Source organism: Oncorhynchus tshawytscha, linkage group LG34, assembly GCF_018296145.1.
Source record: "Oncorhynchus tshawytscha isolate Ot180627B linkage group LG34, Otsh_v2.0, whole genome shotgun sequence".
NCBI lineage: Eukaryota > Metazoa > Chordata > Actinopteri > Salmoniformes > Salmonidae > Oncorhynchus > Oncorhynchus tshawytscha.
The window spans coordinates 9,140,318-9,165,013 of NC_056462.1; the positions used below are offsets into that span (position 1 = coordinate 9,140,318).

At 42.6% G+C, this 24,696-nt stretch overlaps 2 protein-coding genes across 4 annotated transcripts in view; both read left to right on the forward strand.

Annotated features, from left to right (window-relative positions):
* The first annotated feature begins 571 nt into the window (after positions 1-571).
* LOC112231629 (transcriptional regulator Kaiso-like) overlaps positions 572-24,696 on the forward strand; it is a 36,879-nt gene continuing 12,754 nt past the window's right edge. The window contains exons 1-5 of one of the 3 annotated variants that reach the window (XM_042311892.1): positions 796-1,383; positions 1,775-1,905; positions 16,285-16,461; positions 20,220-20,363; positions 20,920-21,031. In XM_042311892.1, the coding sequence (XP_042167826.1) occupies positions 1,122-1,383; positions 1,775-1,905; positions 16,285-16,461; positions 20,220-20,363; positions 20,920-21,031 (826 nt within the window). In that variant the 5' untranslated portion in view covers positions 796-1,121. Of the gene's footprint in view, positions 1,384-1,774; positions 1,906-8,517; positions 9,738-10,396; positions 10,525-16,284; positions 16,462-20,219; positions 20,364-20,919; positions 21,032-24,696 lie in introns of those variants that run through there. The other 2 variants (XM_024398748.2, XM_042311893.1) reach the window with 2 other exon arrangements.
* LOC112231950 (protein krueppel-like) lies at positions 16,468-17,840 on the forward strand. The gene has a single exon (XM_024398749.2). The coding sequence runs from the start codon at positions 16,498-16,500 to the stop codon at positions 17,554-17,556; it is 1,059 nt and encodes a 352-aa protein (XP_024254517.1). The 5' UTR covers positions 16,468-16,497; the 3' UTR covers positions 17,557-17,840.

Here is a 24,696-nt window from a genome sequence, read left to right on the forward strand (position 1 = left end):
AGCTTCTTGATATGCCACACCTGTAAAATGGATGGATTATCTTGGAAAAGGAGACATGCTTACTAACAGGGATGTAAACACATTTGTGAACAAATGTCTCTCAAATTAAGCTTTTTGTGCAGAAAGAACATTTCTGGGATCTTTTATCTCATGAAATATATATATATATATACAGTATACAATATATATATATATACAGTATATATGCTCATGAAACCAATACTTTACATGTTGCGTTTATATTTTTGTTCAGTATAAATGGAATTAAGTCAGTCATTCTATTCTTCTGTACTCTATTATTAATGCTAACACAGTGGCGTTGTACGAATACCCATACTAGTATAAAATACTTATACTGCATACCAATTTCAGCGTTTGATCTAGTATAATTCACTGATATTTTTCACTCACGTGTTTGACAACAACTGATAATCAGATAAATTGACACCTGTACCAAAATGAACGATTTGCGGGAGTTAACAAGTCACGCATTAGGTGAAACGTTTAGTTTACTAATGCTGCGTTCATGTCTTAGTCGGAACTACAAATCTCGGATATTTCCGAATTGCTAACCGGTTGTTTTTCTGGGCGTTCATCGAATCAGCAGATCGGACATTCGGAACAAAATTTTCCTTGTTCCGAATAGAATATGAACGCGGTATATTTTCGAAATTTCACATACTATTAAATGTTATTTTTTTCGCATACTACGTACGGGTATTCGGACACTGTAGTGTTCTTTATAAACAAGTCTGCTCTCAGCTTGAAAGATCATGTTCATAGGATATGTTATGTGTAATATAATGTAATAAGAATTACCGTGTTTCAAACAACAGCGCGCATTTCTTTCCATTTAACCAAACCCTTTGAAATACAGTATGACGCCAACAAATAAGATCCTTTCTCTTCAGTGTAAACGGAAGCGAACAGTGACGAACAGTGATTTCCCCGTTGGCGTTTTTATTGTTGTTATTTAGACTTGTATTAACACCGTGGAACTCAATATGACTCATTTACCTGGACAGCATCACATACTTGCCTAAGGTAGTGTTTAATTCACGTCGGAGACAGGCCTTGGTTGATAGCTAGCTAAGTTAGCTGCTAACTAAGGTTAGCTAAAAATGGCTAACGTGAACAGTATGGTTTTTCACACTCAAATAGCCTCCATCATGGAGGTGCTAGCGAATGCAGCCGTGGCAGAGATCTGTAAAGTCGTAGACGACGACTATGCAGTGTTTCGTTTGGAAATAACTCAAAGCCAGAAAGAAAACAGGGCATTGCGGAGGAAACTACAGCTGCTGGAACTGAAAGTGTCACGGGAGCGCGGCCTCGCCAGTCCCAGTAGTGTAAAGATCCTCGACCGATACAGAGGAGTGGAAAGAGGTACAGTTTGGATTAGGCCGATGCTGCGCGGTTTGTTGGCGTTCATGTATAGTTCAGTACCTGTCACCCGTTCCGTTCTGCACATGTGTTGAGATGTGTTACCCAGAATTGAGCCTTGGTCAGATTGATTGTTTGCAATAATTCCCCTGATTACTTAGCTATCTTGCATAAAGACACAATATCAGATCCTTGATGTACTGCATTTCCTATTATTTACTCAATGAAAACAATTTGATGCATATAACATGTCAATCAATAAATAGTATGACGTGATGAAAAGTGTTACCTTACACCCTAGCCAATTCCAGACGGTGTCAATAGTGTATAATATAGTGTTGAACATTGACAGTACTTAACCTAACCACCTCTTTACCCCTAACCACTCTCTCAGGTGAAGGACATCTCACTGCAGGCCACAGGAGCTTTGTGAAGCTAACAGGTCACAATACATGGAGAGAAGACCAACCAATCACTGTTGATGAGGGGAGTGGAACCTCAACCCAGCAAGTTATTGTGATCGAGGTTAGTTTAATAGTGTTGCATAACACATTACAGTTACTTTGTAAATCAAATGTGGCCTGTTTATTTCAGAAAGGCTCCCCTCATCCTCCATATGATGTGGGGGTACCCTGCAGTTAAATGCTTCTGGGATAAAGTTCATGAATGTAAATATTAAATGCGTTGAATCTACTATATTACTTAACGATGATAGCTCCTTGAATCTCTCAATCAATAAGAGACTATTACTGCTGGCAGGCAGTGCTGCTGCAAAATAGAATATAGGAAAATGTATTAAACACATTTTATATATACACTGCTCAAAAAACTAAAGGGAACACTTAAACAACACAATGTAACTCCCAAGTCAATCATACTTCTGTGAAATCAAACTGTCCACTTAGGAAGCAACACTGATTGACAATAAATTTCACATGCTGATGTGCAAATGGAATAGACAACAGGTGGAAATTAAAGGCAATTAGCAAGACACCCACAATAAAGGAGTGGTTCTATAGGGGGTGACCACAGACACTTCTCAGTTCCTATGCTTCCTGGCTGATGTTTTGGTCACTTTTGAATGCTGGTGGTGCTTTCACTCTACTGGTAGCATGAGACGGAGTCTACAACCCACACAAGTGGCTCAGGTAGTCCAGCTCATCCAGGATGGCACATCAATGCTGTGTCTGTCAGCGTAGTGTCCAGAGCATGGAGGCGATACCAGGAGACAGGCCAGTACATCAGGAGACGTGGAGGAGGCCTTAGGAGGGCAACAACCCAGCAGCAGGACCGCTACCTCCGCCTTTGTGCAAGGAGGAGCAGCACTGCCAGAGCCCTGCAAAATGACCTCCAGCAGGCCACAAATGTGCATGTGTCTGCTCAAACGGTCAGAAACAGACTCCATGAGGGTGGCATGAGGGCCCGACGTCCACAGGTGGGGGTTGTGTTTACAGCCCAACACCGTGCAGGACATTTGGCATTTGCCAGAGAACACCAAGATTGGCAAATTCGCCACTGGCGCCCAGTGCTCTTCACAGATGAAAGCAGGTTCACACTGAGCACATGTGACAGACGTGACAGAGTCTGGAGACGCCGTGGAGAACGTTCTGCTGCCTGCAACATCCTCCAGCATGACCAGTTTGGCGGTGGGTCAGTCATGGTGTGGGGTGGCATTTTTTTGGGGGGCCGCACAGCCCTCCATATGCTCGCCAGAGGTAGCCTGACTGCCATTAGGTACCGAGATGAGATCCTCCGACCCCTTGTGAGACCATATGCTGGTGCGGTTGGCCCTGGGTTCCTCCTAATGCAAGACAATGCTAGACCTCATGTGGCTGGAGTGTGTCAGCAGTTCCTGGAAGAGGAAGGCATTGATGCTATGGACTGGCCCGCCCTTTCCCCAGACCTGAATCCAATTGAGCACATCTGGGATATCATGTCTCGCTCCATCCACCAACGCCACGTTGCACCACAGACTGTCCAGGAGTTGGCGGATGCTTTAGTCCAGGTCTGGGAGGAGATCCCTCAGGAGACCATCCACCACCTCATCAGGAGCATGCCCAGGCATTGTAGGGAGGTCATACAGGCACGTGGAGGCCACACACTACTGAGCCTCATTTTGACTTGTTTTAAGGACATTACATCAGTTGGATCAGCTTGTAGTGTGGTCTTCCACTTTAATTTTGAGTGTGACTCCAAATCCAGACCTCCATGGGTTGATAAATTTGATTTCCATTGATAATTTTTGTGTGATTTGTTGTCATCACATTCAACTATGTAAAGAAAAAAGTATTTAATAAGAATATTTCATTCATTCAGATCTAGGATGTGTTATTTTAGTGTTCCCTTTATTTTTTTGAGCTGTGTGTGTGTGTGTGTGTGTGTGTGTGTGTGTGTGTGTGTGTGTGTGTATATATATATATATGTACAGTGCCTTGCGAAAGTATTCGGCCCCCTTGAACTTTGCGACCTTTTGCCACATTTCAGGCTTCAAACAAAGATATAAAACTGTATTTTTTTGTGAAGAATCAATAACAAGTGGGACACAATCATGAAGTGAAACGACATTTATTGGATATTTCAAACTTTTTTAACAAATCAAAAACTGAAAAATTGGGCGTGCAAAATTATTCAGCCCCCTTAAGTTAATACTTTGTAGCGCCACCTTTTGCTGCGATTACAGCTGTAAGTCGCTTGGGGTATGTCTCTATCAGTTTTGCACATCGAGAGACTGACATTTTTTCCCATTCCTCCTTGCAAAACCGCTCGAGCTCAGTGAGGTTGGATGGAGAGCATTTGTGAACAGCAGTTTTCAGTTCTTTCCACAGATTCTCGATTGGATTCAGGTCTGGACTTTGACTTGGCCATTCTAACACCTGGATATGTTTATTTTTGAACCATTTCATTGTAGATTTTGCTTTATGTTTTGGATCATTGTCTTGTTGGAAGACAAATCTCCGTCCCAGTCTCAGGTCTTTTGCAGACTCCATCAGGTTCTCTTCCAGAATGGTCCTGTATTTGGCTCCATCCATCTTCCCATCAATTTTAACCATCTTCCCTGTCCCTGCTGAAGAAAAGCAGGCCCAAACCATGATGCTGCCACCACCACGTTTGACAGTGGGGATGGTGTGTTCAGGGTGATGAGCTGTGTTGCTTTTATGCCAAACATAACGTTTTGCATTGTTGCCAAAAAGTTCAATTTTGGTTTCATCTGACCAGAGCACCTTCTTCCACATGTTTGGTGTGTCTCCCAGGTAGTGTAAACTTTAAATTACACTTTTTATGGATATCTTTTAAGAAATGGCTTTCTTCTTGCCACTCTTCCATAAAGGCCAGATTTGTGCAATATACGACTGATTGTTGTCCTATGGACAGAGTCTCCCACCTCAGCTGTAGATCTCTGCAGTTCATCCAGAGTGATCATGGGCCTCTTGGCTGCATCTCTGATCAGTCTTCTCCTTGTATGAGCTGAAAGTTTAGAGGGACGGCCAGGTCTTGGTAGATTTGCAGTGGTCTGATACTCCTTCCATTTCAATATTATCGCTTGCACAGTGCTCCTTGGGATGTTCAAAGCTTGGGAAATCTTTTTGTATCCAAATCCGGCTTTAAACTTCTTCACAACAGTATCTCGGACCTGCCTGGTGTGTTCCTTGTTCTTCATGATGCTCTCTGCGCTTTTAACGGACCTCTGAGACAATCACAGTGCAGGTGCATTTATACAGAGACTTGATTACACACAGGTGGATTGTATTTATCATCATTAGTCATTTAGGTCAACATTGGATCATTCAGAGATCCTCACTGAACTTCTGGAGAGAGTTTGCTGCACTGAAAGTAAAGGGGCTGAATAATTTTGCACGCCCAATTTTTCAGTTTTTGATTTGTTAAAAAAAGTTTGAAATATCCAATAAATGTCGTTCCACTTCATGATTGTGTCCAACTTATTGTTGATTCTTCACAAAAAAATAGTTTTATATCTTTGTTTGAAGCCTGAAATGTGGCAAAAGGTCGCAAAGTTCAAGGGGGCCGAATACTTTCGCAAGGCACTATATATATATATATATATAATTACACACACACTGCTGTTCAAAAGTTTGGGGTCATTTGTTCAGTTGTATGTTTAGTTGAAGTCAGAATAGGTTGGAGTCATTAACTTGTTTTTCAACCACTCCACAAATTTCTTGTTAACAAACTATAGTTTTGGCAAGTCGGTTAGGACATCTACTTTGCATGACACAAGTAATTTTTCCAACAATTATTTACATAAATTATTTCACTTGTACATAATTAATTCACTGTATCACAATTACAGTGGGTCAGAAGATTACACACACTACGTTGACTGTGCCTTTAAACAGCTTGGAAAATTTCAGAAAATGATGTCATGGCTTTAGAAGCTTCTGATAGGCTTATTGATGTCATTTGAGTCAATTGGAGGTGTGCTTGTGGATGTATTTCAAGGTCTACCTTCAAACTCAGTGCCTCTTTGCTTGACGTTATGGGAAAATCAAATGAAATCAGCCAAGACCTCAGGAACAAATTGTAGACCTCCACAACTCTGGTTCATCCTTGGGAGCAATTTTCAAACGCCTGAAGGTACCACGGTCCATGCAGGTACCATGGGACCATGCAGCCGTCATACTGCTCAGGAAGGAGACTCGTTCTGTCTCCTAGAGATTAACATAACTTGGTGTGAAAAGTGCAAAGCAATCCCAGAACAACAGCAAAGGACCTTTTTGAAGATGCTGGAGGAAACAGGTAAAGTATCTATATCCACAGTAAAAACGAGTCCTATATCGACATAACCTACCAGCCCGTCCAACATCTGGTCTGGTTTGACAGTCTGGTTAGACTGTAAACTCTCCTTCTAGACTCACATCAAACATCTCCAATCCAAAATTAAATCTGGAATTGGCTTCCTATTTCACAACAAAGCATCCTTCACTCATGCTGCCAAACATACCCTTGTAAAACTGACCATCCTACCGATCCTCGACTTCAGCGATGTCATTTACAAAATAGCCTCCAATACCCTACTCAATAAATTGGATGCAGTCTATCACAGTGCCATCCGTTTTGTCACCAAAGCCCCATATACTACCCACCACTGCGACCTGCCCTTGCTTCATACTCGTCGCCAAACCTACTGGCTCCATGTCTTCCATGTCACCGTAGCAGCACCCACCTTTAGCACGCGCTCCAGCAGGTATATCTCTCTGGTCACCCCCAAAACCAATTCTTCCTTTGGCCGCCTCTCCTTCCAGTTCTCTGCTGCCAATGACTGGAACGAACTACAAAAATCTCTGAAACTGGAAATACTTATCTCCCTCACTAGCTTTAAGCACCAGCTGTCAGAGAAGCTCACAGATTATTGCACCTGTACATAGCCCATCTATAATTTATCCCAAACAGCTACCTCTTCCCCTACTGTATTTATTTATTTTGCTCCTTTGCACCCCATTATTTCTCTCTCTACTTTACACATTCTTCCACTGCATATCTACCATTCCAGTGTTTCACTTGCTATATTGTATTTACTTCTCCACCATGGCCTTTTTTTGCCTTATCTCACCTCATTTGCTCACATTGTATATAGACTTATTTTTCTACTGTATTAACTGTGTGTTTGTTTTACTCCATGTGTAAACTCTGTTGTTGTATGTGTCGAACTGTTTTGCTTTATCTTTGCCAGGTGGCAATTGTAAATGAGAACTTGTTCTCAACTTGCCTACCTAGTTAAATAAAGGTGAAATAAAAAAATTACCTGGAAGGCTGCTCAGCAAGGAAGACACCACTGCTCCAAAACCGCCATGAAAAAGCCAGACAACGGTTTGCAACTGCACAAGGGGACAAAGATCATACATTTTGGAGAAATGTCCTCTGGTTTGATGAAACAAACAACCTGTGTTGCTAGGCAGGGTGGGAAAGGGTCGAAAACATGGTTTCCATGTGGGGTGGACGGAAACATGTTGAGCTGGGGGGGAATGGCATTAGAGGTCTTCACAGATAAAAAGCTGTACCCGAATATCCCAGACCCGATCTGGGGCCCAGAACTCTAAATAATATCACAGGTCTGGGTCAGATCTGATTGATTGTCACGGGTCTCGGGTATGTGTAATTTTAACTGAACTGTCTGGAAGGGCCTGTACAGAACCAAATGGGACTGCTGCAGTAGAGCGAGAGAGATTTCATAATTTATGCTGCTGCTCTTGCTTTTCATGAGTGTAGCTGGTTGTTGTTGGCCAATCATAAGTCCTCAAAGCAGATATTGGCTACAGTCGTTGGGCCTCGCTCCGTGTCGCAAGAATTGGGAGATATCTAATCAATGGAAGATGAAATTAAAATTTATGGAAGTAAAAGTTAGAGAAGGATAGGCTACAACGACCAAGAGCCAACAGGTAGGTTACTACTTAATATTCTGAATGGAGTAATTTGTAACAGTAGAATGAGAATGCATGCACTGCAGCCTCAATTAGCCTAGCTAGCTTCTCCTGGTTTGATGCAGTCAAGACAGGTACTACGTAGTCTTTTTTGATAATAAATAACCTAGCTATGGCAGCTAGCAGCAGGTAGCCTAGTGGTTGAGAGCGTTGGGCTAGTAACCGAAAGGTTGCTGGTTCAAATCCCGAGCCAAAATCTGTCTGCCCTTGAACAAGGTGCTTAACTCTAATTGCTCCAGGATCGTTGTCAATAATGGCTGATCCCTGGCTGTGACCTGCAACAAATAAATGTCCAATTCACATGTGTGTAATACACACTTGTACATGTCTCTATATTTGAAAAATGTATTTATGCATATTTGGTCCAAGTGGGGAAAGTCCCAGGTCCATTTCATAACATTTTGGACCCGTGAAGATGTCTAAATGGGATGATGAGTTGGGGGTGTAGGACCACCTCTTATGTTACTCTTACTCTCTTCTTTACACCAATTTTATTATTATAAAATCTGTGTGATCAATATGATTTCTGTTTTAACCTACAGATACATGTTGTATAAACTGTGTAAATTTAAATGAATATTGTACCCTCCCCGCTCCAAAAAAAGACAAAGCAAATACAAACTTGGTCAAAAAAAATGTACTTCCCTATGACATTGTTATCCAATTCTACTCATGTACTGTTAATAACCTCTCTTGTCAGTCAGCAGATGCAGAGTCTGCAGATGCAGAGGCTGCAAGTCCTGGGGTCAAGCAGGAGAAGACTGAAGCAGAGGAGGAACCATGGCACAGCAGAGACATCCAGACTGGAGCTCACCCTGTAGCCATGGAGTACCCCACCACTGCCACAGTGCTACCCATGACTAGACGCAGCATCACGGAGGTCAGTGGAACGCCGAACGCCGTGCTCAAGTCCGAGACGGACACCAAGACTATAACAGGGCTGGGCTGTCCTGCTCCCCGCTCAGAATATTTCCATTACGGTAACCCGAGGACTGTTCTGTCCCATCAGAACTCGGGTGACACGTTACAGACTGGCAATGATCCGTCCTGTTCATACACTACAGAGATACCTGGTGACATGCCAGTCGGCTTAGATACACAGACTAATCCAATGAGAGGGGCCTGGAACCGGTACAGTAGTAGTGTACACTCTGAAGGGTGCCTAGATAAGAAAGGAGAGGGTCTGGTCATAGATGAGATGACTGTGAAAGTGGAGAGCGAGGCTCCTCTGACATGGAATGCAGACGAGACTCACTTCAGAGAAGGACACTCGCGGGGCAACTCCAGTGATTTCTTAGACTACAGGGAAAGCTTAGAGACAAATCTAAATGTCCCGACCCACTCCCCTTTACACCCAGTGTCCATGTCGATGGCACCTTCCGATTCACAAGGCTGCATCCTTTTCGATCAGGTATTGAACTTAAATGACCAAAGGGCCAAGCCGTGGGGAGAGGGAGCAACAACGGGCGGTAAAGAGAAGCAGTTCTTCTGCATGTTCTGTAACAAAGGCTTTAGCTGCCCACAGAAGGTGGAGATCCACCAGAGAGTCCACACAGGGGTGAAACCCTTCATCTGTACCCAGTGTCACATGCGCTTCGCCCATGCTGGCAACCTGAAGAGGCACCAGCGGTTCCACACAGGTGTAAAACCCTTCAAATGTACCCAGTGTCACATGCGCTTCACCCAGGCTGGTGACCTGAAGAGGCACGAGAGGGTCCACACAGGGGAGAAACCCTACAGCTGTCCCCAGTGTGAGAAGAGGTTCTCCCGTCAGGATCAGCTGAAGATGCACCTGAAGGTCCACACGGGAGAGAAGCCATTTGCCTGTACTCACTGTGGGAAGAGGTTTTCAGAGAGGACCTACCTCAGGATGCACCAGCAGAAACACCATTCCACTCTATAACATAGAAAGTAACCATTCCACTCAATAGCTTCTGACGTTTAGATCAAACTCTGCATTAAAGACTAAGATGAATGTTCATTGTTGTCAGCAGAAAAGATCAACAGATACATCTGAGCATAAGAGAGTAACAGATTTCTGTGTTGAATATTTCTGGGTAGATTATTGCATCCAGACATTGTGTAATATGTCTATAAGGCGTAACATAGTGTTTGTACTTTGTAGGCTATATGATGTTCACACATTTTCCCAAGACACTTAATGCAGATTTGTAGTTGAGATATGTATGTCTGGTTTTCATATGGTGTATAAACAAACTGGGAATTTTCATTCTAAGGCTTTCATTGAGACTCTCTTTAGTACACATCACATCTGATCTCACGCTTTCGAACCAATATACACTTACTAAATATACCTACACCTACCCACACACTAACACCTACTGTACACGTTAAAATAGTTGTCAGGTTTGTCTGATAACTTTTGACTTAACATAGCTGAATCATATTTATGTCCACCACAATGGGTTTAACAACAATGAAGTAATTCTGTAACTACAGTATAGGACTCAAACATAGTGGGGATGGGTAAACACTCCATGTTGAAAGTGTGTTTATTGTCTGTGTATGTACCTGAGGGAGTGCATGTCTGTGTAATCTGTATCACCTGTCTCTTCCAGGAGGAGGGTCAGGAGGTGCTGCTGGTGAATGAGGAGGGTCTGGGGAACCCCGAGAGGACCATGGTCATGGAGGACAACCAGACTACACCTCCTCCTGAACCCACAGAGGAACCATCTGAGCAGCACAGGACCACACACAGTCTCACAGAGGTGAGCCCACTAAACTACTGTCTGAATGGTATTATTTCAGGGCCCGTATCTACAAAGCCTCTCAGAGTAGGAGTGCTGTTCTTGGATCAGTTTTGCCTTTTAGATAATCATGAATAAGACTATGTACAGGTGGGGACCTGGTCCTCAATTAGCACTCTTACTCTGAATCGCTTTGTGGATACAGAACCAGGACTTGATTAATTTTGTCTTCAATTAAATGGGTTTCTTATTGCATGTTCAACTCTAATGATGGTTTTATCACAACTAATGTAGCGTTATTGCGAATGTTCCCACTGTGCTCTTGGCACATGAGCTCTAGCCAACAGCTGGCAGATACAGTGCAGGTGGGATTATTATGCATAATAGGGAGATTCTTTTTAATTTTCAAACAGAAGCCAAGCGTCGATCAGCATTTCACTAGAATACGACCGTCAATATTTAATTGGAAGGAGCGTCGAGCTCATCACGGTGCACTTTCACCACCCTGTGAAGTTCATCATTACTTATTTCATCTGTAGACGAAAAACGGCACATGCCGAATACAACCGGTGTAGACCTTACAGTTAAACGCTTACTTACGAGCAACTAACCAACAATGCAGTTTGAAAAAATGAGTAAGAATTAAAAGTAACAAATAATTAAAGAGCAGCAGTAAAATAACAATAGCGAGACTATACAGTGCCTTGCAAAAGTATTCAACCCCCTTGGTGTTTTTCCTATTTTGTTGCATTACAACCTGTAATTTAAATGTATTTTTATTTGGATTTCATGTAATGGACATACACAAAATAGGCCAAATTGGTGAAGTGAAATTTAAAAAATAACTTCTTTTTTTTTTAATCTAAAAAATGAAAACTGGTGCGTGCATATGTATTCACCCCCTTTGCTATGTATCCCCTAAATAAGATCTGGTGCAACCAATTTACCTTCAGAAGTCACATAATTTATTTAACATAAGTTAAATAAAGTCCACCTCTGTGCAATCTCAGTATGTGTATATATATACACATATATATATATATATATATCTATCTGTTCTGAAAGGCCCCAGAGTCTGCAACACCACTCAGCAAGGGGCAACACCAAGCAAGCGGTACTATGAAGACCAAGGAGCTCTTGGGTTATAAAAAAATATCAGAAACTTTGAACATCCCACAGAGCACCATTAAAACCATTATTAAAAAATGGAAAGAGTAGGGCACCACAACAAACCTGCCAAGAGAGGGCCGCCCACCAAAACCCACGGACCAGGCAAGGAGGGCATTAATCAGAGAGGCAACAAAGAGACCAAAGATAACCCTGAAGGAACTGCATAGCCCCACAGCTGAGATTGGAGTATCTGTCCATAGGACCACTTTAATCCGTACACTCCACAGAGCTACAGGAGAGTGGCCAGAAGAAAATAAGCAAACGTTTGGTGTTCGCCAAAAGGCATGTGGGAGACTCCCCAAACATATGGACGAAGGTACTCTGGTCAGATGAGACTAAAATGTAGCTTTTTGGCCATCAAGGAAAACGCTATGTCTGGCACAAACCCAACACTTCTCATCACCCCGAGAACATCATCCCCACAGGTAAGCATGGAGGTGGCAGCATCATGCTGTGGGGATGTTTTTCCATCGGCAGGGACTGGGAAACTGGTCAGAATTGAAGGATGGTGCTAAATACAGGGAAATTCTTGAGGGAAACCTGTTTCAGTCTTCCAGAGATTTGAGACTGGGACCGAGGTTCACCTTCTAGCAGGACAATGACCCTAAGCATACTGCTAAAGCAACACTCGAGTGGTTTAAGGGGAAACATTTAAATGTCTTAGAATGGCCTAGTCGAAGCCCAGAACGAAATCCAATTGAGAATCTGTGGTATGACTTAAAGATTGCTGTACACCAGTGGAACCCTGTCAAAAAAAGAGGAAATAAATAAAAGAAACTTAGGCTTAAAAGTAAAAAAACAAAATATATCATGGTGAAAAGATGAAAAAAAAAATGTTCCGCATCAAGCCATCAGTGTAAATCAGAGGTGTCAAGCTCATTCCACGGAGGGCCTAGTGCCCTCAAATTAAACTCTGGACCTCAAAGACAGTTCCACTGCATTTTCTAATTGATCCCCTCTAATCAGACACTGATTTAGACCTGGGACACCAGGTGTTTGCAATTAATTATCAGGTAGAACAGAACCAGCAGGTTCCAGACCTCGTAAGGGTAAGAACTGAGTACCTCTGGCCTAGTGTATGCTAGTTTTTGTTTTTGTCCTTTCAATTAGGCATGGGTAGTTCCTTGCTAATTAGTGACCTTAATCAATCAATCAATCAATCAAGTATAAGGGACGAGCAAAAACCCGCAATCACTCGGCCCCATGTTGAATGAGTTTGACTCGCGGCGTAAATGATCGGCACACACACCTCTGGCTTCGATTTCAAGGACAATTGCGTACGTCACATGATCAACAAATAAAATACATAAAATCTATAAATCAGTACCTTATACAATAGAATGCATGAACTACTACATTGTGTACATCAACAGCGAGAAATATAATCAATTATTGCATTTAGAAATACCATGTGAACATTTCCTCAGAATAAAGAACACAGGATTGTAGAGTAGGGAGCTTGAGAGATTGAAAGAAAACACTAGATGGGGTATCAAGCACCAGTAAAACTTACAGAAAACACTTCAATAACAATTCTTAATTCATAACTGATAGGTGGAGAGTTTTTGGATAGAACATCCACCTGTATTCTGTCTGGAGAACACTCAGTTCAAGATTACCACCCCTATGTGAACATTTTATCTTCTGTACAGAAGGACAAGGAGGAGACTGGGTGATCAACCTTTGAGAAATGACATGCTATTGGGGATAAGGGGCCTTTCTTCCTACACCACTCCTGTGTTCTATAATACGTTTTCTTACCTGTTTACTGGTTTTGCCCATGTATTGGTTATTACATGGACAAGATAAGGTATATGACGTTAGAAGAGCTGCATGTGAGGAACTGTTTCATAGTGTATTGCTTACCAATGGCAGAGCTATTGAATTCGCTCACTTTTATACAGGAGTCCCTTTATGCCGCACACCTACGGCAGGGGTAGAAACAGTTAACCTTGTTCAGTCATCCGTTATTCATTTTTATTTGGGGAAGGGGGGGGCGCCTAAGTGTCAGCCCGAACAATGAAGTCCCTGATAGTCCCTGCCCTGCAGTGAGAAGAGAGGATCAGAGCAAATCTTTTGGCAAACAGGATCAGACATGAGGACATTCCAATGTTACTTAATAGCTCCCTCGATGTGATGTCATTAAAATGATAATATGTAGTGGTAAAGATGCATTTGAAAAAATCTATCTTTTATCCCTTCTGCTTGAGGTCTCATCAAGGATATGTACTCTACTGAGAGCATCATCAAGCCATTCTTTAGGGTATGGACATTTTCATAGCCTAATTTTCTACATATGTTTTACTAGTCCGAATGCACTTCAGTCTCAGAAATTGTGTGAACGGTAATCCCTTCAGAAATGAGGGATGCGCACTAGAGGCATGTAGAAAAAGAGCACAGAAGGCCTATCATTTCTAGTATGGTAATTACCCACACACTCATTAACTTGTCATTTAAAACAGGCTTGTGTAAGTACCTGTTTTTAGAGAGACAGTATCTTGGCTAGAACAAGGACAGTTTAATATTTACCTTACTGATGTGATGTTGATGGAATAAAATCATTGTATTATTTTCTACTCTATTCTTGCTAACACACTTCTTTTTAAACAAATCTGCTGTCAGCTTGAAAGATACTGATCATAGGAGATTTGATGTGTAATGTAATACTATAAGTAGTACTATATTAAAAAAAAAAACATTGTGCATACCTTTTTAATTTAACCACACCCTTTGAGCTATGACACCAACCAATAAGATCTGTTCTCTTAAGTAAAACAGAGACTAAGGGATTAATAATAACAGTAGTAAAAATAAATAAAAAGATACATGGTAAGGGTTGTGGAAAAGGAAGGGAAAGACACCTGTAAGGATCCAGGAAAAGGTGGAGGCAGCGAGGTCCTCAGGTCCAGAGAGAAGGGATGAAGATCACAAGGCTGAGACTCATCAGGCTCAACAGCACTTTGAAATTAGTCGTGAAACATCCAACTGGGAAGTTAGTTCACAGGGAGATGGAGACAGTGGAACACGTTCTATTTCAATGCCAGCGATATGAGAGGGAAATGGACAGTTTGTTATTAATATTAAGGAATAATGGTATTGAGGAGTCAAGTTTAAATGATTTTAAGAAAACCTTAAGGTGATATTGTATTAAATTATATATTCCGTTTCCTTAGGGAGAAGGGTTTAATTGGGTGGGTTAAACTTCAGACCTTCCTTGTCTCTGGTCAACACTCCAGTCGGTGGCGGAGATGCATCTGTAAAGTTGGTTGCCAACCGACATTTAAAGACCACTGAAGAAGAAGCGTAAACGGAAGTGAACAGGAAAAATGTACACGTTAGCGGTTTTTGTTGTTATTTGGACGTTTATTAACACCCTGGAACTCAATATGCCCCATTGAACTCCACGGCATCACCCACTTACCCCATATAGTGTTTAATTCGCGTTTGAAACAGGACTTGGTTGACAGATGTTATCTAGGTAACGCGGACGTTAACTAGCTAGCTGCTAACAATGGCTAACTGTATTGCTGTTCACACTCAAATAGCCTCCATCATGGAGGTGCTAGCGAATGCAGCCGTGGCAGAGGTCTGTAAACTCGTAGACGACGACTATGCAGTGTTTCGTTTGGAAATAACACAAAGCCAGAAAGAAAACAGGTCATTGCGGAGGAAACTACAGCTACTGGAACTTAAGGTGGCACGGGACCGCGTCCTCACGAGTCGTCCCAAGATCCTCGACCGATACAGAGGAATGGCAAGAGGTACATTTTGTAGAAGGCGGGGGCTGTGGACCGGTCTCCTCGTTCACATCTGGGCATGTGTAACTTTAGATGTTTTTTTTATTTTTTTAACCTTTATTTAGCTAGGCAAGTCAGTTATGAACAAATGCTTATTTACAATGACGCCGCTCTAACCAGGGTGTCTGCAGTGACGCTTCATGCACTGAGATGCAGTGCCTTCGACCTGTGCGCCACTCGGGAGCCCCAAAATGTGTTAACCACATATGGCTGGTTAACCGGAGTTCGGTCTTGATCATTATTTGGATAGTAGGCAATCATTCTGATTACATAGGTAACTTGCAGATATACACTATCATATTCTAAACGATATAATGCATGGAACAAAATCATTCTATAAATAGTATATCAAGAAGTTATGTGAAGTCTTACCTTACATCCTTGCCAATTCTAGACGGTGTCAAAATTGTCAATAATGTACAATATACAGTTGAGCATTGACAGTGCCTACACTAACCACCTCTTTCCCCCCAATCACTCTCTCAGATCTCACTGGAGGCCACAGGAGCTTTGTGAAGCAAGTGGGACACAATACATGGAGCGATGACCAACCAATCACTGTTGATGAGGGGAGTGGAACCTCAACCCAGCACGTTATCGTGATAGAGGTTAGTGTAATAGTATTACATCAAAATGTGGCCAGTTTATTTCAGAAAGGCACCCCTCATCTATTCACCTGCTTACATGTACATCCATATTTATCTGCCATAGGGGAGCTTGGAGACTTCCCAATGACATTGTTATCCAATTCTACTCATGTACCTGTAATAACCTCCCTTCTTTTTATGTCAGTCTGCAGATGCAGAGGCTGCAGGTCCTGGGGTCAAGCAGGAGAGGTCTGAAGGAGAGGAGAACCCAAGGCACAGCAGAGACATCCAGACTGGTGCGGCTGGAAAGCACCTTGTAGCCACCGAGGACCTCGCTACCACTGCCGCACCCCAGGCCTGGACCCAACGCAGCATCACAGAGGTCAGTGGAACGCCGAAGCCCATCCTCAAGTCAGAGATGGACACCGAGATATTAACAGTAACACAAAGGTTCTTACACAAAGGATCTGACCACAGATCAGACCCAGAGAGACTGGGCTGTCCTCCTGCTCCCGGCTCAGTCTATTTACCGGTATTTCACCAGAGCCAGATTAATTCTCATGGTGATGGTGACTCGTTAGACACTGACGGGGATGTTCCATGTTGTTCTTACACAACAGAGATGGACCCTGGCAACATATCCTTGGGTTTAGAGACACAAACTGATCTGTCTAGAGGAGACTGGAACCAGTACACTAGTAGTGTATACTCTGAAGGGTGCCTAGATAAGAAAGGGGAGGTCATAGTGGTAGATGAGGTGACTGTAAAAGTGGAGGGCTACGCTTCTCCCCTATTGAATGCAGATAGTCACCTAGGAGACGGACAATCACATGGCAGAGATTTCTTAGATTATAGGGGAAGCTTAGAGACAACTGTAAATGTTGCCACCCTCTCCCCTTTACACACGTTCAGGGATCGCAATCCAGGGTCCACGTCGATGGCACCTTCCGCATCACACAGCCATGTCCTTTCCAATCAGCTGTTGAACTCAAATGACCGGGCTAGAGCCCAGGCTCAGGGAGGGGGAGCCACATCAGGCAATGTTAAAGAGAAACGGTTCCTCTGCATGTTCTGTAACAAAGGCTTCAGCTGCTTCCAGAAGGTGGAGATCCACCAGAGGGTCCATACAGGGGTAAAACCCTTCAGCTGTACCCAGTGTCATATGCGCTTTTCCGTGGCTGGCAACCTGAAGAGGCACCAGAGGGTCCACACAGGGGTGAAACCCTTCAGCTGTACGCATTGTCAAATGCACTTCGCTCAGGCTGGTGACCTGAAGAGGCACGAGAGGGTCCACACAGGGGAGAAACCCTTCAGCTGCCCCCAGTGTGAGAAGAGGTTCTCACGCCAGCACCAGCTGAAGATTCACCTGAAGGTCCACACGGGAGAGAGGTTGTTCGCCTGTACGCACTGCAGGAAGAGTTTCTCAGAGAGAAGCTACCTCCGGATACACCACCAGAAAAAACATTCCACTCAATGACATAGAAAGTAACCATTCCATTCAACAGCTTCTGACGTTTTTGTCAAACCAAGCATTAAACACAAAGATTTGTTTTCATTGTTGTCAGCTAAAAAGACCCACAGATGCATTTGGAATAACAAGGGTAACATATTTCAGTATATATTGCTTCCAGACATTGTAAAATAAAAGGCATACAGTGCATTCGGAAAGTATTCAGACCCTTGACTTTTTCTACATTTTGTTACTTTACAGCTTTTCCTAAAATTGATTTAAATAAGAACAAATCAATCTACACACAAACGCATAATGACAAAGCAAAAACAGGTTAAGAATTTTTAGCAAATTTATTAAAAATAAATAACAGAAACCTTATTTACAAAAGTATTCAGACTGAGCTCTCTACCAATCAGGCCTTTATGGTTGAGTCGCCAGACCGAAGCCACTCCTCAGTAAAAAGGCACATGACAACCTGTTTGGAGTTTGCCAAAAAGGCACCTAAAGGACTCTCAGACCATGAGAAACAAGATTCTCCGGTCCGATGAAACCAAGATTGAACTCTGGCCTGAATGCCAAGCGTCACGTCTGGAGGAAACCTGGCACCACCCCTATGGTGAAGCCTGGTGGTGTGGGGTAGTTTTTCAGCGGCAGACACTGGGAGACTAGTCAGGATTGTGGGAAAGATGAACGGAGCCGAGTACAGAGAGATCCTTGATGAAAACCTGCTACAGAGTGCTTAGACTCAGGCGAAGGTTCACCTTCCAACAGGACAAGGATCCTAAGCCCACAGCCAAGACAACGCAGGAGTGGCTTCGGGACAAGTCTGAATGTATCGGAGTGGAACAGCCAGAGCCCGGACTTGAATCTGATCTAACATCTCTGGAGAGACCTGAAAATAGCTGTGCAGCAACACTCCCCATCCAACCTGACAGAGCTTGAGAGGATCAGCAGAGAAGAATGGGAGAAACTCCTCAAATACAGGTGTGCCAGGCTTGTATCGTCATACCCAAGAAGACTCGGCTATAATCACTCCCAAAGGTGCTTCAACAATGTACTGAGTAAAGGGTCTGAATACTAATGTAAATGTGATTTGTTTTTTAAATATACATTTGCAAACATTTCTAAAACTGTTTTTTTGCTTTGTTGTTATAGGGTATTGTGTGTAGATTGATGAGAAACTAAACTATTTCATTAATTTTAGAAGGCTGTAACAAAGTGGAAAAAGTAAAGGGGTCTGAATACTTTTTGAATGCACTGTAAGCCTAAAGTCTGTCACAAATTGTGTTTGTACTGTATAGGCTATATGATGTGAACAAATGCATATTTCATTACTTAAATTCAACTGCTTAATTTTTATCCCAAGACTCTTTGAATGAGAAAATGGATGCAGTTCATCAAGTTCATGCAGATTTTTAGTTGAGACATGTGTATGTGTGGTTTTCATATGGTGTATTTAACTTGTTTTTTAATAAACACAAAATGGGACTTTTCATTCCAAGACTGTTAATGAGACTCTTTAATATACATCAGATCTGATATCACCCTATTCTGCTTCATAACTAGTGATGAAATGTGTATTTTTGGTTAAGTCAAAAGTCAGAATTATGGCTAAACCACACATTTCTACAATTTCACTTAAAATGTGATTTTAAACCTAATGCTAACCTTAAATTAAGACAAATGTACATGTTTCTTTTTCATAAATTTTTATGGGCAATTGTGACTTAACTATTGGCTACCAATATACACTTACTAAATATACCTACACTAACACCGACTGTACATGTCAAAATAGTTTAGTCAAGTTTGTTTGACTTATCATAGCTGACTTATTTTTACCCACAACATATTTATGTCCACCATGATGGGTTTAACAACAATGAAGTCAATCTGTAACTACAGTACAGGACTCAAAACGTAGGGGGGTGGGTAAACACTCCATGTTGAAAGTGTTTCTGTGTGTACGTACCTGATTTTTTTTTTATTCATACGGGAAACTGGAGTGTGACAAACCAAGCAGCGTTGCAGTTCTTCACACAAACTGGTGCGCCTGCCACCTATTATCATACCCTGTTCAAAGGCACTTCAATCTTTTGTCTTGCCCATTCACCTTCTGAATGGCACATAAACACAATCCATGTGTCAGTCGTCTCAGAGCATAAAATGCTGCCAAAGACCTGTCTCCTCCCCTTCATCTACACTGATTGAAACAAGTGACATCAATAAGGGATCAGACTTGACCAGGTGAAAGCTATGATCCCTTATTGACGTCACATGTTAAATACACTTCAATCAGTGTAGATGGAGGAGACAAGTTGGACTCTTTAGTGTACATCACATCTGATCTCACCCTATTCTGCATACACCCAACAGTGCTTTATAACCATTATAGACTTACTAAATATTACTATGTACTCACACACTAACAAACCTCTACTGTACACGTCAAAATGGTTTAGTCAGGTCTGTCTGACTTGACTTATCATAGCTGACTCATATTTACCCACAACATATTTATGTCCACCATGATGGGTTTAACAACAAAGTCATTCTGTAACTATAGTATAGGACTCAAATTTAGTGGGGATGGGTAAACACTCCATGTTGAAAGTGTGTTTATTATCTGTGTGTACATACCTGAGGGAGTGTATGTCTGTGTAATCTGTATCACCTGTCTCTTCCAGGAGGAGGAAGTGCTTCTGGTGAAGGAGGATGGTCTGGGGAACCCTGAGAGGACCATGGTCATGGAGGACAACCAGACTACACCTCCCCCTGAACCCACAGAGGAACCAACTGAGCAGCACAGGACCACACACAGTCTCACTGAGGTGAGTCCACTATGAACTACTGTCTGAATTGTATTATGTCAGGGCCTGTATCCACAAAACCTCAGAGTAGGAGTGCTGATCTAGGATCTGTTTTGCCTTTTAGATCATAATGAATAAGACTATTTGGAAAGATCCTAGATCAACACTCCTATTTGTGAATAAGGGCCCAGGTCTTGATTCATTTTGTTTTAAGTGTGGGACCATGCCTTTAACTTCCCTTTAAGGTTTTGATAAATCAGAGGTAATTTTGTGAACGAGTGCTAACTAGCTTAATTAAAGGCAAACACTGGAAGTCTTCGGGCACAGCTAGCAAGCTAGTTAGCTTTGGTTCGCCAAATGACCTCTTAACTGCCTGCATACTGGACACAGAGACAATAATGGTATCCACAAGTTCATCTGATTCATCTCTTTAAAGAGTGTCACATTATCAAATCAACTAACATGTTTGCATTGTACTCATAGCAGTCCCTCATTGCCCATTCAGAAGATGCTCTATAGCAGGGTGCTCATATCAGATTTCTTGATCCAACATCCTCTCACTCTGTATCTCTTACAGTCAGTAGACATGGAGGATGGGAAGCCTGATCTGCTGATAGTCAAAGTGGAGACAATAGAAGATGAACCAGAGAGCATTGACCTGCTGAGTGGACTAAAGATGGGGGAGCAAGGTAAGGGAGAAATGCATATCCAAATCAAATTTGCTTATATAGCCCTTCGTACATCAGCTGATATCTCAAAGTGCTGTACAGAAACTCAGCCTAAAACGCCAAACAGCAAGCAATGCAGGTGTTGAAGCACGTTGGCTAGTAAAAACTCCCTAGAAAGGCCAAAACCTAGGAAGAAACCTAGAGAGGAACCAGGCTATGAGGGGTGGACAGTCCTCTTCTGGCTGTGTCGGGTGGAGATTATAACAGAACATGGCCAAGATGTTCAAATGTTCGTAAATGACCAGCATGGTCAAATAATAGGTCTCGGACAGGTAGCACGTCCGGTGAACAGGTCAGGATTCCATAGCCGCAGGCAGAACTGTTGAAACTGGAGCAGCAGCACGGCCAGGTGGACTGGGGACAACATGGAGTCATCATGCCAGGTAGTCCTGAGGCATGGTCCTGCGGTTCAGGTCCTCCGAGAGAGAGAAGGAGAGAATTAGAGAGAGCATACTTAAATTCACACAGGACACCGGAGTTGACAGAAGTACTCCAGATATAACAAACTGACCCTAGCCCCCCGACACACAAACTAATGCAGCATAAATACTGGAGGCTGAGACAGGAGGGGTCAGGAGACAATGTGGCCCCATCCGATGATACCCCCGGACAGGGCCAAACAGGAAAGATATAACCCCACCCACTTTGCCAAAGCACAGCCCCCACACCACTAGAGGGATATCTTCAACCACCAATTTACCATCCTGAGGCAAGGCCGAGTATAGCCCACAAAGATCTCCGCCACTGCACAACCCAGGCAGGAAGATCACATCAGTGACTCAACCCACTCAAGTGACACACCCCTCCTAGGGACGGCATGAAAGAGCACCAGTAAGCCAGTGACTCAGCCCCTGTAATAGGGTTAGAGGCAGAGAATCCCAGTGGAGAGAGGGGAACCGGCCAGGCAGAGAGAGCAAGGGCGGTTCGTTGCTCCAGAGCCTTTCCGTTCACTTTCACACTCCTGGGCCAGACTACACTCAAATCATATGACCCACTGAAGAGATGAGTCTTCAGTAAAGACTTAAAGGTTGAGACCGAGTCTGCGTCTCTCACATGGGTAGGCAGACCATACCATAAAAATGGAGCTCTGTAGGATAAAAACCTTCCTCCAGCTATTTGCTTAGAAATTCTAGGGACAATTAGGAGGCCTGCGTCTTGTGACCGTAGCGTACGTGTAGGTATGTACGACAGGACCAAATCAGAGCGATAGGTAGGAGTAAGCCCACGTAATGCTTTGTAGGTTAGCAGTAAAAACCTTGAAATCAGCCCTTGCCTTGACAGGAAGCCAGTGTAGGGAGGCTAGCACTGGAGTAATATGATACATTTTTGGGGGTTCTAGTCAGGATTCTAGCAGCCGTATTTAGCACTAACTGAAGTTTATGTAGTGCTTTATCGGGTAGCCGGAAAGTAGAGCATTGCAGTAGTCTAACCTAGAAGTGACAAAAGCATGGATAAATTTTTCTGCATCATTTTTGGACAGAAAGTTTCTGATTTTTGCAATGTTACGTAGATGGAAAAAAGCTGTCCTTGAAATGGTCTCGATATGTTCTTCAAAAGAGAGATCAGGGTCCAGAGTAACGCCGAGGTCTTTCACAGTTTTATTTGAGACGACTGAACAACCATTAAGAGTAATTGTCTGATTCAACAGAAGATCTCTTTGTTTCTTGGGACCTAGAACAAGCATCTCTGTTTTGTCCGGGTTTAAAAGTAGAAAGTTTGCAGCCATCCACTTCCTTATGTCTGAAACACAGGCTTCTAGCGAGGGCAATTTTGGGGCTTCACAATGTTTCATTGAAATGTACAGCTGTGTGTCATCCGCATAGCAGTGAAAGTTAACATTGTTTTCGAATGACATCCCCAAGAGGTAAAATATATAGTGAAATCAATAGTGGTCCTAAAACGGAACCTTGAGGAACACCGAAATTTACAGTTGATTTGTCAGAGGACAAACCATTCACAGAGACAAGCTGATATCTTTCCGACAGATAAGATCTAAACCAGACCAGAACTTGTCCGTGGAGACCAATTTGGGTTTCCAATCTCTCCAAAAGAATGTGGTGATCGATGGTATCCAAAGCAGCAATAAGGTCTAGGAGCACCAGGACAGATGCAGAGCCTCGGTCTGATGCCATTAAAAGGTCATTTACCACCTTCACAAGTGCAGTCTCAGTGCTATGATGGGGTCTAAAACCAGACTGAAGCATTTCGTATACATTGTTTTTCTTCAGGAAGGCAGTGAGTTGCTGCGCAACAGCCTTTTCTACAATTTTTGAGAGGAATGGAAGAATCGATATAGGCCGATAGTTTTTTATATTTTCTGGGTCATGGTTTGGCTTTTTCAAAAGAGGCTTTATTACTGACACTTTTAGTGAGTTTGGTACACATCCGGTGGATGGAGAGACGTTTATTATGTTCAACATAGGAGGGCCAAGCACAGGATGCAGCTCTTTCAGTAGTTTATTTGGAATAGAGTCCAGTATGCAGCTTGAAGGTTTAGAGGCCATGATTACTTTCATCATTGTGTCAAGAGATATAGTACTAAAACACTTGAGTCTCTCTCTTGATCCTAGGTCCTGGCATAGTTGTGCAAACTCAGAACAACTGAGCTTTAAAGGAATACGCAGGTTTAAAGAGGAGTCCGTAATTTGCTTTCTAATAATCATGATCTTTTCCTCAAAGAAGTTCATGAGTTTATTACTGCTGAAGTGAAAGCCATCGTCACTTGGGGAATGCTGCTTTTTAGTTAGCTTTGCGACCGTATCAAAAATAAATTTTGGATTGTTCTTATTTTCCTCAATTAAGTTGGAAAAATAGGATGATTGAGCAGCAGTAAGGGCTCTTCGATACTGCACGGTACTGTCTTTCCAAGCTAGTCGGAAGACTTCCAGTTTGGTGTGGCGCCATTTCTGTTCCAATTTTCTGGAAGCTTGCTTCAGAGCTCGGGTATTTTCTGTATACCAGGGAGCTAGTTTCTTATGACAAATGTTTTTAGGGGTGCAACTGCATCTAGGGTATTGCGCAAGGTTAAATTCAAATCAAATCAAATTTTATTGATTTGATTTGATTTGAATTTAACCTTGCGCAATAAATTGAGTTCAAATTGAGTTCCTCAGTTTGGTGGTTAACTGATTTTTGTCCTCTGACGGCCTTGGGTAGGCAGAGGGAGTCTGGAAGGGCATCGAGGAATCTTTGTGTTGTCTGTGAATTTATAGCACTACTTTTGATGCTCCTTGGTTGGGGTCTGAGCAGATTATTTGTTACAATTGCAAACGTAATAAAATGGTGGTCCGATAGTCCAGGATTATGAGGAAAAACATTCAGATCCACAACATTTATTCCATGGGACAAAACTAGGTCCAGAGTGTGACAGTGAGTAGGTCCAGAGACATGTTGGACATGTTGAAAACCCACTGAGTCGATGATGGCTCCGAAAGCCTTTTGGAGTGGGTCTGTGGACTTTTCCATGTGAATATTAAAGTCACCAAAAATTAGAATATTATCTGCTATGACTACAAGGTCCGATAGGAATTCAGGGAACTCAATGAGGAATGCTGTATATGGCCCATGAGGCCTTTAACCAGTAGCCATAAAAAGTGATTGAGTAGGCTGCATAGATTTCATGACTA

Bases quoted from the DNA above. Each gene is read 5' to 3' on its own strand.
- LOC112231950 (XM_024398749.2), top strand. From the start codon at position 16,498: ATGGACACCGAGATATTAACAGTAACACAAAGGTTCTTACACAAAGGA.